This window comes from Erinaceus europaeus, chromosome 4 (assembly GCF_950295315.1).
Source record: "Erinaceus europaeus chromosome 4, mEriEur2.1, whole genome shotgun sequence".
NCBI lineage: Eukaryota > Metazoa > Chordata > Mammalia > Eulipotyphla > Erinaceidae > Erinaceus > Erinaceus europaeus.
In genome coordinates, this window is record NC_080165.1 from 12,900,314 (window position 1) to 12,918,200 (window position 17,887).

General features: G+C 48.6%; 1 protein-coding gene across 1 annotated transcript in view; it reads left to right on the forward strand.

The window, feature by feature from the left end:
* Positions 1-16,847, forward strand: part of LYRM4 (LYR motif containing 4) — a 78,634-nt gene extending 61,787 nt beyond the window's left edge. Inside the window, exon 2 of the mRNA XM_060190776.1 lies at positions 16,405-16,847. Within this exon, the coding sequence (XP_060046759.1) occupies positions 16,405-16,473 (69 nt within the window). The 3' untranslated portion in view covers positions 16,474-16,847. The remainder of the gene's footprint in view (positions 1-16,404) is intronic.
* Positions 16,848-17,887: the final 1,040 nt, after the last annotated feature.

A 17,887-nucleotide genomic window follows, 5' to 3' on the forward strand; every position in this document is an offset into this window, starting at 1 on the left:
CAGCATCACTTGCGCTTTTGAAGATCTGGGAGATCGTACACGTAGTGAGGTTCCACTGAATTATTCATGCTCACGACGTGTACGAATGTAACAGGAAGCCAAATTGGCCAAATGTTACTTGCCCAATCATTTGCCTCAAATATGCCGTAATACACCCAAAAACATATATTCGTTAGTATAAATCTCTCAAGTTTAAAGTACAGTTTTGCAATGTGAAGCAGCATGTCAAAAGTAAAATGTTATTAAAAGGGCTAGATAATTAAGAAATGAGACTTGAGATCTGAGAGAAACCCCACATCTAACTTTGTGCTAGGAAGGGGTGTGTGTGTGTGTGTGTGTGTGTGTGTGTGTGTGTGTGTGTGTTCCCCTACCAGGATTATTGTATTGCTTGGGCTCAATGGTGCTCCTGAGAACCTTTTTTTCTCTCTCTTTCTTTCTTTTTTTCTCTCTCTTTCTTTTTTTTTCCCGCACCCCCTCCCTCCTCCTCTCTCTTTATTTCACAGGACAGAGAGAAATTGAGAGGGAAGGGGGAGAGAGAGAGAGACCTGCAGTACTTGCTTCACTACTTGTGCAGCTCCCCCCCACCCCCTGCACAGGTGGGGAGCAGGGGCTTGAACCCAAGCCCAGATCCATGAACAGAGTGACTGACCTGTGCAATTAGCCAGGAAGTACATTGTAATTGCCAAGGTAGTCTTTCTATGTTTATTTGTAGGCCAAATTAGCAGTTGTTTCCTTATGTATCTTTTCTATACATGGGAAATGGTTTCAAATAAGAAGCTTTCATTTTCAGTTATTGCTGTTGCTATAATTTGGGGGGAGAGTGAGCGAGTGAGTGTATTCATCTTCACTTGTCAGTTAATCTCAGATATTTCCTTCAGAGATTTTCCTCCCCCTTAGGTTCTGTCTGCACCACATATAAGCTGTGTAGAATTGAGCATATTTTTTATTATTTATTTATTTTCCCTTTTGTTGCCCTTGTTTTTTATTGTTATTGTAGTTATTATTGTTGTCATTACTGATGTCGTCGTTGTTAGATAGGACAGAAAGAAATGGAGAGAGGAGGGGAAGACAGAGGGGGAAAGATAGACACCTGCAGACCTGCTTCACTGTATGTGAAGCGACTCCCCTGCAGGTGGGGAGCTGGGAGCTCGACCCAGGATCTTTACGCCGGTCCTTGCGCTTTGTGCCATGTGCGCTTAACCCGCTGTACTACCGCCCAACTCCCAGAATTGAGCATATTTCTTTATCTTCACAAAAACTCACCTTCCTCTTATAAATTGAGAGTACTCCACTTGCATTATCATAACTGCATTTTATTGTTGTTGTGTTTTTTTTTCTTTTTTTTTTTTTGACAGGACAGAAAGAAATTGAGCAGAGAGAGGGAGAGAGAGGTACCTGCAGACCTCCTTCACCACTCCTGAGGCCTCCTGCCTGCAGGCGGGGACCAGGGGCTCAAACTCAGATCCTTGTGCATGGTAATGTGTGTGCCTAACCGGGTGCACCACTGCCCAGCACCCCTGCATTTTATTGTGTTGTCACCGGGGCTTCACTGCCCCAGGCTGACTTTTTCAGATAAACAGAAACAGACAGCCCCAAAACTTCCTGCAGTGCAGTGAGGGCCCTGCTTGAAGGTGGGCCGAGTGCAGGTGAGCTATCTTGCTGGCCCCATTTGTGCCTTTTATTATCTTTGTTCAGATTGACAGAACGAGAAAGAAATATGAGAAGGAGCAGGGGAAACATTGTGACTAAACCACGACACCAGTGTGTTGACTGGGTGCTTAACTGGCAGGCTGGCATTCCACAGGGTGGGCCTGGTTCCTCAAGCTCTCATCCCACATCCTCCAGCTGTCTCTCAGCCTCCCAGGCACACCCCATGTAGGGTGCTTCCAGGGCGGTGGGGGCAGGCATGGTCTGTCTGAACTGCACGTCGTCGGGCATTCTGCTTGCAGTTCCGACTCACAAAACATCAAAAGCTCTGAGTGATCTGGTGCAGCCTTGGCCAGGTGCTGTGGTGGTGTCTTCTGTCTGTCTGTCTGTCTGTCTGTCTCTATCTCTCTCTCTCTGAAAAAGTCAACTTGAAGTGGTGAAGCTCCAATGATAACCAAAAAGGAAAAAACAAATTAAGATCCTATAGGAGAATTTCTTTTAAAAAAATTTTTTTATATTTATTTATTTTCTCTTTTGTTGCCCTTGTTTTTTATTGTTGTTGTAGTTATTGTTGTTGTTGTTGTCATCGTTGTTAGATAGGACAGAGAAAAGGAGAGAGGAGGGGAAGACAGAGAGGGGGAGAGAAAGACAGACACCTGCAGACCTGCTTCACCGGCTGTGAAGCGGCTCCCCGGACTCCGGTCCTTGCCCTTTGCGCCATGTGCGCTTAACCCGCTATGCTACCACCCGACTCCCTCACCTTTTCGATACTGGAAGTATTTCTCTTCTCATCAGCCCACAGAGACGAGCCCCTGCCTGCCCCCATTTTGCTGAGGAAAACAGTTTGGTGGAAAAAATCCAGGTGATGGCAGCCAGGCTCAGGGAAGCCCTGGACAGCTTCATCCTGAGGAAACCGGCTGACAGACTGTGGTGTCTCCCCTCACAGCCCTGCGAGCCATCCCCACACTGTGGTCACCGCAGAGCCCTCCCCCTCTCTCGAAGCAGCTATTCTCAGAGGAAAGCAATTTGATATTGGGGACTTTTTTGAGCCTTGGGAATTAAGACTCAGAAGCTTGGAATTGGAGCTCAGCTGCTAGTGGAAAATACACTGTGAATGTTTTATTCAGCGATGCATATATAACATTGAGCAGAATCCTGATCCATAAATCATTTACACAATAGCTGTTAAAAGCCACCTGAGAAGCCGGCTGCCAGGATGTCTCAAAGTCCTCTCCTGCCATCTGCTGGTCAGATGCTGTTATCACACTCTCCTAACTGGCCAGTTTTATTCTCCTCAGTCTCTCTAGTGCCTTTGGAACATAGGCTTTTCCTAGGATAAAATCTGATCAGGCTGGGTCCAGGTGGTGGCACACCTGGTTAAGCACACACATTACTGTGCAAAAGGACCCAGGTTCAAGCCCCTGGTCCCCACCTGCAGAGGGAAAGCTTCACAAGTGGTGAAGCAGGGCTGCAGGTGTCTTTCCTCTCTACCCTTCCCCTCTCAATTTCCCTCTGTCTCTATCCAATAATAAAAATGAAAAAAAAAATATCTGGTCGGGCCAAAACCAAAATGCCTGGTGAATATTGCAGAGAAGAACCACGGCCTCTTTATACCTCTCAGACACAGAGGACAGCCTCACAACACAGCCGATTTCTCCACTTTGCTTCTGACCTGGTCTGTGGACACAGCAAGTGAGCTCCTGGCCAGCCCTGCTCTCAAGGCCAAGGACTCCAGTTTGCCTTCAGAGAGCGCAGCCTATCGCAGCAGCATCTCGGTGTATCTCTGTCACCCGCCTGTCCCGTCTAAGATGCCGAGATGGTTAATATCACCAGGGAAACCTGCCCGAAGCCTGGCGTGAGCTCACATGATAAGCAGCACAGAAACCCCACCTCCCAGGGCTCCATGACCCGCAGGGAAATTGGCCACCTGTCTGAAGCACAGCTGAGCAACTAGGGGTAACTTGAGACCACTTTAAAATGGCCACCGTATCCTGAGGGGCAGATATTGTGAGCGAGGCCTCACTCTGCAGTCCACAGGGATGGTGCCGGGTCCCAGCTGTGACCTCCGTGAACAAAAGGCCTTGGCCTCTCTGGGTGCTGGTTTCCTACTCCAGATGAAAAGCACTAAACAGTCAGATGTACTTCTGCCAACTTTGAAACGCTCGGCTCTGTGTTCATTTTGTGGCAGGGAGACTCTTTCTCCGGGCTCCACATTGCCCTGGTCCGCAGACACTACCATCTGCCTTGTGATTCCGCACACACAGGACAAATGTTCAATGGCCTCTTATAAAAGAATAGGTTTCTTTCCTCTTGAAAAGCATGAAAACTGTAGACTGGAAAATCCAAAACAGTTTTAACTGAAGGTAGTTGGGGTCTCGGGTTCTGGGTGTGAACATGTGTAAAACTGGGCATGTTAAACACAAACGAACGTACTTTTTAATCCAGTCAGTTTGTGATCTAGGAAGCAGAGGCAGACATGAGGCATGTGAAGTAGTAGGAAGAAAGGAGAGGGCCCAAGGGTTTGTTCCAAATCTGTGCTATTGCTTTTTGATTTTTGATTACAGTGAAATACACCTAGAAAAGTGTTGTGCCTTCTTGGCTGTTTTTAAATACACTACATTTTTCAAGATTTATTTTATGTATTTCATATGAAATAAGATTGTCACATGAAAGAAGTGAGGGAGAGAAAAAAAAAAAAGCTATAACAGCACTCGGTTCAATACATGGCACCAAGGAACCCACAACATGCCAGTCCTGTACTCTCCAGCTGAGCTATTTGTCCAGCCACTGAATCTACTTTTCCACAGACTCTAGCCAAGTGAAAAAGGACCTAAGAAATGGCAAGTGGGGGAATGGCAGGCCTGGCTTTTTCCACAGACAAGGTGCTCAGCCACAACTGGAAAGTGCGCCTGACACACCCCCAAAACCCGTCCGCTCCGCAGCACGCTGAGAGCATGTTCTGGGCTGTGGACTTCCTGTGGTGCTGAAGCTCATAGGCCTCCTTCCTGTCATCTTTGGAAGTTTTGTCAAATCTTAGGCAGACTCGGGTTTGTTTGTTTGTTTATCTTCCTGCATAATACAAAACACCATTCTGTCAGAAGTGTCAAAAACCAGTCAAGTGCTACTGTTTCAAAACCCAACGTTTACTTTTACGTCATAGACCTCCATCTCCCGCGACACATTGTTGATAACAGTGCGACCTCTGCGAATGGAACGTGACCATCTATTACCTAACCTTCAAGTGTATGTCGCTGGTCAAAGTTCTCCCTGTGCTGCGTGCGGCACTGTTTGTGAGAGTGGCCGGGATGAGATGGCTTGAACTTTGGGTCTGTTTCTCTGTGGCCTCAGGCTGACAGTCTGGGTGAGTCGTGGCTCTGCGCACACAGTAAGTTTTAGTCCTGCGTTTCCAGGGAATCTTAGCAAGAGGATCCACCTGCATGTACTAAGTGTCTAAAGGAAAGAGCATCCCAAGTGGTGATTACTGTTCTCCTTTGGGCTTGCCAGGGTTTTCTTGTAGAAGCCACTTTGAAGGCTTTGAAGCCTGGAAAGCAGAAACTTGGTGGTGGAGAGCACAGTGTCTGCCTGTGAAAGATTCATCTCGAGCTCAGACTCTACTTAAACTCCCAAGGGGTTTTTAGTTTCTGTTAATCCTTCTTCAGTCCAGTCTTAGATCCAAAGTCACGCCTGTCACCGGGTTTGCGTTCTGTTGCGTCTTTGGTGTTTTCTTCAGTGTCAAGTGCAGGGGATTGTATGGTTTGACTCACATGAGGTCCCTTGAATAGTCAAGTTAAGTGAGACAAAAAGGAGAGTTGGGGTGGGCAGGGGGGTGGGGTGGGATAGTAAAGTTAGTGGTGACAGCTTAAATTTGAAATCATGATGAGGCATGAAAACATGATTATACTGAACTGTGCTCTGTAAACCCATGAAGACGGCAGCCCAGGGAGTGGGCTTACCCCGCGGGGTGCAGTGCCGTGGCGCAATGTCTCTCCCTGCACATCTGACCTGAATAAAAACAGCACTGACGCTATTTCAAAGTCTACAGTTAGAAAGCTTTTTTGAGAAGACTCAGCAGGAAAACTTCAAAGAAAACCCTCTGAAGGAGACACAGGGCCTGAGACACCCAAAGTCCCCACCTGGGGAGCTAATCCCTCCCCTACAGCCCCACCTAACTGAATCTGCATCTTTTCTTCTCAGTCCCCAGGAAGGGAGATGATAGACAGGAGGGAGGGCCCATGGGGATGAGGGGATGAGGGGGTGAGGGGCTGAGGCTTCTTAACTGGACAGACAGACCTTGGTTACATTCTTCTCTCTGCTGGTTTGGCTAAAACTTTTTTTTTTTACCTCTTCTCCCTTAGCCTTAATAAACTTTAGTCAACAAATAACAGTTGTGTATATTCAAGCCTCTGACTTGATGTTTTGACCTGAGAATAAATCATGAAATAATTAAAATATCCCTCGCCTCACATAGTTATGAGTGGTGACAGCATTTGCGATCCAGTCTGAGCAGTCTCCGGGGTGAGAGCATCAAGAGTAACAAGGCACCACACTGTGCAGCAGGTCTGCACACCTCATCATCCTGTACCTCAAAGTATCTTCTGGGACCAGTCAGATCACCTCCTCCACCCTGAGTCCCTAGCTCCTGGTCATCTCCATTTTTCTCGGAGGTTGCTTGGTTGGTTGCTTGGTCTGGAAATTCAGCATATAACTGAGATCATGCATTATTTGTCTTCTGCATCTGATTTGTTTCACTTCGCATAATGTCCTCTAGGTTCATTCATATTGTTGAAAATGACAGCATTTCCTTTTTGTGTCTGGATAATATTCATCCCTGTGTACAGAGAACATCTTGATCCATTCACCTGTTGACAGGCACTTAGCTGGCTTCCAAGTGATGACTGGACAAGGGGCCACACCTGGTCAGGCGCACACACTGCCGGCTTACTGCATGGCCATAGTAAGCAAGTAGAATCCAATTTCGGACTGCAAATCTCTTTTTTATTTTTTTGCCTCCAGGGTTATTGCTGGGGCTCAGTGCCTGTACCATGAATCCACTGCTCCTGGAGGCCATTTTTCCCCCTTTTGTTGCCTTTGTTGTAGCCTCATTGTGGTTATTATTGTTATTGTTGATGTCGTTCGCTGTTGGATAGGACAGAGAGAAATGGAGAGAGGAGGAGAAGACAGAGGGGAGAGAAAGATAGTGCCTGCAGACCTGCTTCACCACTTGTGAAGCGACTCCCCTACACGTGGCGATGCAGGGGCTCGAACCAAGATCATCATGCAGATCCTTGCGCTTCCCGCCACGTGCACTTAACCCGCTGCGCTACCACCTGACCCCCATGCAAATATCTCTTTAAGGTGCTGGCTTCATTGCCTTTACATATGCACCAAGAAATGGGATTGCTGGGTCACAGGGACAGTTTTATGTCCTCATTTGTTAAGGAGCCACATACTATTTGTTCCTATTTTCTTTTTAACTTATGAAAAAATATGGACGTGTGCAAAAGTAGACACATCACTGAGTTTCATTTACCCATCAACCCCCCTTTAATTATTTAATTACGCACAGCCAAGGGCATCTTATTTGCATGCCCTCACGCAGCATACTGAGAAACCTGTGTTAAACCTCTTACATTTCTTTTTAATCTGTACATTCACCCATATCTTCCTCTCACTCCTGGTCTTCCTTGTAATCCACAGGCTAAGGAAATAAGTTCCTGTGTCTGGACTAAGCTGATTTCATCTTTGTTCTGCCACTTACTGTAGCAACTAGAACATCAACTTTGGTATAGGATGCTCATTACCCAGGGAACTTCTTCAAGTCCCAATGCAGTGGAAACAGCGTGGCAGTGAGTCAAGCAAACAATCACCATATGATCCAGAAATTCATTTTAGGCAAATGTAAGCAGGTGTTCAAACAAACAAACAAAAAAAACGTGTACACAGTTGTTCACGGCAGATCTATTTGCAACAGCTAAGAGCAGAAGCAACCCAAGTGTGCTTCCGCTGAAGACTGGAGAACAAGAACGTGGCTGAACGCAGCATGTGGAGCGAGAGAAGTCAGGCACAAATGTTGCGTTTGGGCACTTCCACATATGCAGAGTTGTCCAGAAAAAGAAATTCCTTGGAGAGACAGAAAGAGGATTCGCGGCTGAAACTGCCTGAGGGGAGGGTGGTGAGGACTTCGTGAAGAGTAAGTCCTTGAACTAGAGAGTGGCAGTGATCACACAACTTGTGAAATGGCTCTACTGCCACCAGGTTGTACGCTTTTAATCGACTTCACTGCTAAATTCTGTGACTTATCTCACCACAACAGTTTTTCAGAATTCTATTGCATAAGCCGGACCAAGCAAGTGAGAACCTTCTCGATGCAGCCCTAGCAGCAAAACGTTCTGAATTTGTCCTGAGGGTGTCCAGGATAAAGAGTTTGGACTCCTTAACCCAGGCTGGACACCAGGGCCTCTTTGTGGGTGGTGGTGGTGCTGGGACATATTTACGCTTGTGCTGGCCTGTTACTTGCTCTGGGGCACAGTCCTGTCTTTTCAGTTCCGATTAGACAGCAGATGCCCCCCAAATTAAGCTCCCTATGGTCGCTTTTAAAATCTTACATCTTGTTTTGAAAAGCCTGAGGAGGAAAGGGTCACCTTGTACTGATACGTGAAAACCCAGGACCACAAGTTTCTAACTGTCACCAGCGTGTGGGACGCGGCAGGGCACAGCCAGGAAAGGGCAGCGTCACAGCCTCAAGCGCCTGTGCACACGGCCTGCCAGAGCTGACCCCCTGCTTCTGTCCTGGCCACTCCTCCCTGAGACGCCCCAGGGCCAGGAGACAGAGTAACTGCGTCCCCAGGATCCTCCAGTCTTCTTTCTAGTCTGGGGAAAAGCTCTTGCTAGCATCAGAGCAGCTCACTTCCCATGAGCTGGGATCAGACTCCAGCCGCTGTTGGCAGACTGCAAATAGCTTAAGTGTGGATAGAGAGTTCTAGTTCTCCTTGGTCTCAGCCAACTTCCTCTTCTGGCAAAATCTGAATGCTCTCAAAAAACACTGGGCAAGTGGCTTGTTGCTCCCATGGAACTTGAGAAAGATCAGCCCTTTTTGTGAGCCAGAGAGGGACGCCTTGTGGTTTCCTTTGCTCCATCTTATTCAGGTCATGTCTTGAACTCTGATTTCCTAAAGCTGCAGTGGCTGACTTGTGTTCCCAATGCAGAATTACAAGTGAAACTTGGAGCCAGAGGGACTGGAGAGACGGCATAATGGTGATACAAAAGGCTTTCATGCCTGCCTGAGGCTCCAGAGTCCCAGGTTCAGTCCTGAGCACCACCATAAGCCAGAGCTGAGTAGTGCTCTGGTCTCTCTGTCTCACTGTTTCTTTCTCTATGTATCTCTCACTAATTTAAAAAAAAAAAGTTGGGAGTCAGGGGGTAGCACAGCGGGTTAAGCGCAGGTGGTGCAAAGTGCAAGGACCAGAGTAAGGATCCCGGTTGGAGCCCCCGGCTCCCCACCTGCAGGGGAGTCGCTTCACAGGTGGTGAAACTGGTCTGCAGGTGTCTGTCTTTCTCTCCCCCTCTCTGTCTCCCCTTCTCTTTCTCTCTGTCCTATCCAACAATGACGACATCATAACAACAACAATAACTACAACAACAATAACAAAGGGCAACAAAAGGGAAAATAAATATTTTAAAAAGTTAACTAGTTAATTAATTTTTAAAAACTTGAAACCAAAGCTCCATCTTTGACAGCCATAGTAGCCCAGCCTAAGGCAACAAAGGATTCTCCTGTTGGTCTAGTAGGGTCTCCACTGCAAACATTCATTTACAAAAAAAAATAGAAGATACCTTGTCAGAGGAAGTAAGTTGTAGTAAAATAATCATAGATTTTTTTTTTTGAGTCCAGAGACCTACAGGAGGCTGGGCAGTGGTGCAACGGGTTAAGCACTCATATTGTGAAGCACAAGAATCCCAGTTCAAGCCCCCGGCTCCCTACCTGCAGTGGAGTCACTTCACAGGCGGTGAAGCAGGTCTGCAGGTGTCTCTGACTCTCCCCCTCTCTGTCTTCCCCTCCCCTTTCAATTTCTCTCTGTCCTATCCAAAAGATCGAAAAAATGGATACAGGAGCAGTGGATTCGTAGTGCTGGCACCCAAGCCCCAATAACCCTGGAGGCAAAAAAAAAAAGTGCTTTTTTCTAGAGACCTAGAACAGAATGCATCAACTTCATAATGCATCTCCTAACTTTGAAAATGTCCACAGGCTATGCATTTTTGCTGATTCTGTCCTTCGTATGACATAGGATACTTGTAAAAAAAAAAAAAAAAAAAGACATGAGGAAACTAAGCCTGGCATATGTTTGGTCAATGTCACTTTCCTGAGTGTCTTGCTAAGGAGTGGTGCAAGTTATCTCAAATTTATTTGCTATGGGGGACAGAAATATTTCTCTGTCCACTACAGAGGGTATCCTGAAAGTCACAAGAGTCAGGTACAATCATGGGAAGTTGCTTGGAATCCACTGGGCTGCTGACATGGCTCATGGGGGTAGTTTGCTGTTTTGCCTGGTGCATATCCCAGGCGCAAGCCAGCCCCCACCACATTGAAGGGCATCTCTCTGTAGGTCTGCTCTGATCTGTCTGCTGGAAGGAGAAGCTCTAGGTTAGGGATGAAGTTACAAGGACGGGGCAGAAGTGGCGGGGCAGGTGGCTCCCTCATAAAGCATACCCTGTGCTGGTCCCTGTTCAGGCGCCAGATGCCGGGCTAGCTTTGCGGGCAGGAGAGAGACGACCAGGGACTCATGGCTGAGCTGGGAACGCAGTTCAATCTTTATTGATGAGGGAGAATGCAGTGCAATGAATCTAATCTCCCTTCATTAGAAAATCCTGTCCTTTATATCTCCTGAGGCAGAAGTGTCAGGAAGAGGAAGTACGTAGGATAGGGGGTGGGGAGAAGGAAAAAGCGCACGAATCAGTGGGGATTAAACGGTGGAAAACAGGACGTGACCAGGAGAGGAGGCGGAGTGGAAAAGAGCGTGAACCAGTGATATTAAACCAGTGTGGGTCTCAGGTAAAGCAGTGATTATGTAAATAGACCACAGAGTTAAGCAATGCAAGCGAACCTAACGTGATGATCAAAACAGAAGGGGTCTTAGAAGCAGAATTAGAAGCAGACCAACAATCCTGAACGCCAGGGGATGATTCATGAGTGGTGGAGCAGTGCTGTGGTATCGTGTGTGTGTGTGTGTGTGTGTGTGTGTGTGTGTGTGTGTATGTGTGTCTGAGGGGGGAAAGAATCCACCAGAAGTGGGAAACAGCCAGGTAGGAAAAAAAAATATTTTCTGAAACCAAAGCAAAGAATGCTCACCCCTCAATTATGATTTGTATTCTAACTTTATTTCCACTGAAATTCTATTTTCCATCTTTTCCCTCCCCCCACCCCCCATATTCTCATTTTTTAGCAAATTCATAGTAAGAACATGCTCAAAGAGAGAAAGCTATGACCACTAATTCCAAAAATCTAGTCCAATGTAAATTAGCCTGAGAAAAGGATAGCTTTTTAAGATTTCCTGATTTCCTGTGATCAAGTCCATGACTGATTTTTGTGCTTATGGTTTGCAAATGTTTTATGGACGAGCTTTGCTAAAACACTCTTTGAGGTGTGTGTGGGGGGGGGGTGTTTTCACTGTGTGTTGTACTGATCACATCCTCTGTACTGCCTTTTCATCATACAGTGGATCTACCCAGTTCTGAAAAGGGAATGTCAGAAGTCCACACTGTAATTTCTCCATTCCATCTTTCATGTCTAATCACTTCAGGTCCACATACTTTGAGGCTGTCTTATTGAGTGCCTGCATGTTTGCAGCTACTGTTTCTCTGCTGTAAACACTGCTCTTTTTAGTTTAGTGCTTTTAGAGTCAAATCTTGTTGTTGTGCACAGACCATGGAGAAGAGAGAGAGGAGGTCTGGAGCGAAGAGGAAACACAAATCTTTATTTGCACTGGCACCTCAGAGTTGGGTGCTAGAGAAGCAGGTTGAGCCACGTGGAGGTAGCGAAAATGGCCGCCTCATGCAGTAACCTTTCCTGCGTCTGAACACCGGAGTGAAGTGCTGGCAAGAGAACGAGGTGCGGAAGAAGAAGGGCTTTTATAGGAGTAGCTTTCACGAGAATGGGAAGGGGGAGGAGTAACCATAGCACTCCAGGATAGGATGATAACTCTCGTGAGAATGGGAGGGGGGAGGAGTGACCAAAGCACTCCAGATATCGCGGGGAAATATAGACAATGCCCTGAGGGCACAACATGGCTGAACAGGCACTTGGAGAATGTCCCAACTCTCACGGGAACTAGCAGTAGCCTGAGGGGACAACATGGCAGATGTGACTGCATCGGCACAATTTCCCAGCAAAATCTGCTTTGTCTGATACTAACAAAAATTCAGTATTTTCCCCAGGAATGGGTCTGATGTACCTTGCCTGGTCTCTTAGTTTGTCATCTTCAGTACTCAACGTTAGGCGTTATTTATTCCAGGAAGTTCACTTACACTTCCCAGAGAGACCTCTAGAGCTGCTCTCACCTCTCCATTATTCCCTGTTACTGACTTTGTCAAGTAGCTGTTCATCCCAGCCCCCCCCACCACACACACACATGCACACACGCACGCACGTACAGCCCCTTTCACTGGTCTGAGCATTGAGATGATGCCTTCAGTAAGAAGCAGGTGTTTTCTGGTATCTGAATGTGTATTCCCAGCACTGTGAGTATTGCACGTCTGTTCCCTGCGTCTCCAGCTCCATCTCTGCTCCTTGCCCACCCGTCCCAGCACTCTACTGGAGGCCTGTGTGCAAGTCTGCTCTCTTTTCTCTCTGGCTCCTGGATTTCCTTGAGTGAATCGTTCTTTTGCCCCCTCACTGGGGTTTCATGGCCCCAGTCCCAGCATAGCTGCAGTTCCCTACATGATAGAAGACCCCAGCTCCACGCTGTCTGAATGGCACTTGGGAGCAAGACAGCAGTACAGAGGAAATGGTCTCCCCTGGCTCCAGAGATGGGAGCGGCTTGTCTGACCAGTTTTCTTTCCTCTAGTGCTTTTTTGCTGAGCCTACTTCTCTGATATTCTTGCTTAACACGAAGTCTTCATATCAGAATTAATCTAGCTAATCCCAAGAAAAGGTGTCCCAAAGAACTGCACAGTCTTCCCCGCTCATGGTGAACACACAGCCAAGGAGACTGGTCCGGTTGGGCCCAGGAAGGCCCACTGAGGCACTTCCTCCCTGTACGTAAGCAGAGCAGTGCCTCGGCTGAGACTGCTGACCCAGAACTGAGTTCAGGGGCTCCAGGGCAGCTGAGCACAGAGCAGAAGCCTGGCCTGCCATGGGACATTGCCTCTGGCCATCTGCCTGGGCTCTTGTCACCATCCCAGGGAAAGGCCAGCTTTCACTCTGACGTGACACTTCGGTCCTGAATTCTGCCAAGTTCCAAGAAGGACCTGGTGACAGTGACAGTGGCAATGGTGGCAACACGCCACATGGAGTGCCTGCCAGCAGAGGCCCTCATCTCTCAGAACCTTAGTTATGCAACACTTCACCCCAACTCCAGGGACTCCTGGCCAGGCGCCAGCATCCTCACATGGTCAGCCCTGGCTCACCCTCACAGGGGGAGGGGATGAGAATGTGGGTGTGAGCAGCACGAGGAGGACAAAAAAGGCAGCAGGCCCTACCCCTAACAGTGCAGCCTCCTACAGGGGTGCTCAGAGAGTGACGACACTGCCCCCCTCCACACTTCCCAAGCTGTAACTCCAGTGCCTGAGAAAAGATGCCACTGCTCAGGAAGGAACGCTCAGCAGGCCGTCCTCCAGTCAAACCCAGCAAGTTCACAGGTGGGAGCAGGTGCTGGCCTCGGGTGTCACCAACCCTCTCTCCCAACAGGGCGAGTGACTTTCATGGTTATAAAACCAGCCTTAACAGCTGGAGGGTGAGGAGGCCCATCAGAAGGGATCTGAGAGTCACTCTCCACATCCGCGGCTACATTTACCAAACCCTTGCTATTCCTACTTGCCTCTCAACGGCATGAAGACACTTTATGCACTTGGGCCCTGGGAAGTGTCTGGGTAAACTGGGACCTTTTCCAGATCTCCTTGATTTTCATTTAAAAAAAAAAAAAAGGAAAAGGGAAAGAGGCAGGAAGTAACAAAGAGAGAGAGAGAGAAAGCGCAATGGAGTCTGAGTCGATTGAGCAGCACAGTGTCTAGTGTGAGGACACAATGAGGACGGAACACTGCACTGAATCTTCCGTCCTTGGCACCAATTCCTGTCTCCTTGCAGGTTCTTTGCCTAATGAGACTCCAAGCACCAAGTTGCTTTGAGCCCCCAGCATCCCACCTACATGAGTATTCTGTGTGTTTTTGTAATGGACTCTAATGCCTACTCCTAATTCCTGGAGGAAAAGTGTGTCAGCCTTAACAACCACTCTGGCAGGAGTTACCTAATACAGCTGTGTAAGTGGGCTTGGGGTTCCGCAAGGCCTGTAGATTGAAGCCATTGCCTGTCCTCCCCCTCACTGACCAAGTCTCTGGTCTGCAGCTGGGGGAGGTCAAGTGCGCTGCTGTTAGCAGAGCAGCACCCATCTTCCCACCGCCCCTCCCACATCCCCCTGGGTGTGTGAGCACAGCTTACAGCCCAGACCAGTGCTGCAGAGTCAGTCTCACTGCTCTCACCCTCCTTAAGAGAAGTCTTTCCTATGCCCTGGCTGTATGATCATTTCCCTTCCCTAGTCTGTAACCGCTCTGGCTGATCCCTCACAGCCTTGCAGCAAAGCCTCATGCCCAGTGCTGTGCCACAGTTAAATCATCTGGCTTCACTTACCAAGAAGTGAATATCCCGCTTAGCTAAGTGACCCTGTCACTTTTTCTTGGCATGCCATTTTCTATATTTCTAGTAGCTGCTAACCACCAGTACTCTCCACGACCCCTCGAAGACTGGGGTCGATGACGAGAGGCCCTGACAGGCAGGGGGCACAAGACACCCAGGCCTGCAGTTGTGGGGTCCTCCTGGGCCCTCCATGCATTGGGCACAGCCCTCTTGCTCCACTTCCCGGCTCCTCCACGGCGCCATGTGCTAGGAAATTGTGCAGATGTAGTCACATCTGCCATGTTGTCCCCTCAGGCTACTGCTAGTTCCCACGAGAGTTGAGACATTCTCGGAGTACCTGTTCGGCCATGTTGTGCCCTCAGGGCATTGTCTATATCCCCGCGATATCTGGAGTGCTCTGGTTACTCCTCCCCCCTCCCATTCTCACGAGAGTTATCATCCTATCCTGGAGTGCTATGGTTACTCCTCCCCCTTCCCATTCTCGTGAAAGCTACTCCTATAAAAGCCCTTCTTCTTCCGCACCTCGCTCTCTTGCCAGCACTTCACTCCGGTGTTCAGACGCAGGAAAGGTTACTGTGTGAGGCGGCCATTTTCGCTACCTCCACGTGGCCCAACCTGCCTCTCTAGCACCCAGCTCTGAGGTGCCAGCGCAAATAAAGATTTGTGTTCCCTCTTCGCTCCGGACCTCCTCTCTCTCTTCTCCGCGGCCCGCACAACAACAGCCATGGCTTCTCCGTGCCTGGCAGTCAAGCTCCTCTGTTGTGGTTGATAAGGCCTGCTCATGACCCTTCTCCCCTCCTCCTGACCTTCACGTAGACCAGAGCAGCAAAGCAAAAAGAGAAGCCCCACAGGCCTGGGAGATGGCCGAACAGCCTCTGGGAGTTGCCTCCTCAGGCCAGTGGCTCGCACACACGACCCACAGGTGCTGGCCGATGGCTCTGGGATCCTTCCTTTACCTCCTGCGTCTTTGGAGAAACGCTTTTCATGGTGAAGACCCTTTTGTTGCGAGGAATGAGCCCCATTTACAGACCCAGTACCCGTCTTCTAGGACAGTGGAAATGCATGCGGACTACAGAGAGAATTAAGAGAAGGCACTTAAACTGGTCAAACATTTTGAAAAATACTGTGGCACTTGCTCATGAAACTAAAGATCGAGCTACCATATGGTCTAGCCAGTACCAGCTTTTACCGTCTACCTGAAGAATATAAAAAACATTAACACAAAAAGTTATATCTACCCTAGTATTTACTGTGACCACTATGTATAGTGACTATAGTTTGGAAGCAAGTGCCTGCTGATAGTAGATTAAATAAAGACATAACATTCCACTGCAATACATAAATAGTATTCCAGTGGAATACTATTTAGCTATGAAAAGGGGGAAACTTGCCATTCGTAACAAAATGGAAGGAGCTTACCACAACAAAATGGAAGTGCTTAACTAGGTCATTTGCAGTGAAGTAAGTCAGAAGGAAAATGGCAAATGTTGGAGGGTTGGGAGACAGTGAAGGACAAGTATTGGGCTATCTCCTTTCTGTGTGAATATAGCAAAAATGAAGGAATGAGCCAGCAAATATCATGGACAACAGAACTGAGGTTGCCCAAAGGGAATAGAGTGGGGAAGATAGATGGAAGGCGCTGGGTCTTAAATAAAATGAAAATTTAAAAAAGAAAGAAAGAAAGAAAGAAAAGAAAGAAAGAAAGAAAGAAATAGGCAGTACCTGGGGAGGCAAAAGGACTGTCCTCCACCCACACGGACGGACGCCCAAATATTGCTGGCGTGGTCTTTAGCTCCTTTCCCAGCCCCACACATGGACATTCCTGCTGACAGGTGCCACCCGAGAAAGGGTGGCTGTGTGGCTGTCTAGCTGTCAGAGCCGGGCCTTCACCTGTGTCTCTTCTCTCCCTGCAGGTGCATATCGGCCAGCTATACACGGCGAACAAGCTGGTCATCGAGAATCAAGAGAAGCCCAGGACTTAGGGAACCGGGACCAGCCTGGAAGCCTCACTACCTACAGCCTCCACCCTGTGCTTGGGAGCCGGCTCCCTCCAACCCCCAAGTGGTCTCTTTCATCAGCTTTAAGCAGCCCCTTGCTCCACCCTTGCTCTCCGCAGGAGCTGACAGACCGAGCAAGGTGCCCCTTCTCCCGTGGCCTTCCTGGCAAAGGCTGCTGCCTCTAGGCTCCTCGACAGAATGAAGAGCCAGGGCAGCCTCACCCGGCAGGCCTCGCTGTATCTGCTCCCCTTCCCTCCCCTCCCTCCGCGCAGCTCATGACCACTCACAGCGGCCATGGCCAGACTTTGCTTCCCAGTCCTTGAAATAAACAGGAGCATCTCCCAGCATTTTCCACACCAGATCTGCATCCTGCTTCCTGGGCTTCTGTCTCCCGCTGCCCTGGGTGCTGCAGAGGGCTGTGGGGGGCAGCAGGGAGGGGCTGGTGAGCACAAGCCTGAAAGCAAATTCAAGCACCAGAAATGGGGTTTGGGGGAGGGAGGCAGTAGGGCTGAAGAGACAGAGGATTCATCTTGAACTCACCTGGGGCCCATGCTGCCCCAAAGGTGGCAAACAAGTGAAACATACCTAGAGGTGAGATTCCCCCCTCACCACCCCCGCTACCCCGATGGGATCAAGTCTACATGTTGAACTTGTCAAACCCCCAGACCTTCCAGCAGAATCTTGAGGGCTGGGAGTTGGGTGATAGTACAGCGGACTAAGGATTCCGGTTCGAGCCCCCGGCTCCCCACCTGCAGGATGGTCGCTTCATGGGCAGTGAAGCAGGTCTGCAGGTGTCTATCTTTCTCTTCCCCCTCTGTCTTCCCCTCCTCTCTCAATTTCTCTCTGTCCTGTCCAACAACAAAAACATCAATGGCAATAATAACAAGGGCAAAAAAATGGGGAAAAATGGCCTCCAGGACCAGTGGATTTGTAGTGCAGGCACCAAGCCCCAGCGATAACCCTGGAGGCAAAAAGAAGAGGAAGAGGAAGAATCTTGAGGGCTAGGAGATAATACAGTGTTTATACAACTGGCTGTCATGACTGAGACTTTAGGGTCCCAGGTTCAATCCCCAGCAACACTATAAGCCAAAGCTAAGCAATGCTCTGGATAAGAAGAAAAAGGAGAAATAACAAAGACTCTGAGTTTCCAACATGGGGAACCCTCCACATGGCTGGACAAGCCTACCCTCAGTTCTGCTGCCCAGAGCTCACCTGTGAGGCAGAAACCTGGAGAGGTGATGGGATTGTAAAGACCCATTTACTTACTAAAGAGAGGGAGGAGGAGGGGGGAGAGAGGGCTAGGGCACTGCTCAGCTCTGACATAAGGTGATGCCAGGGATTGATCCTGCAGCCTCTGGAACTGCAAGCACGTGTGTTGGTGCTTTCAGAGACTGAGCTG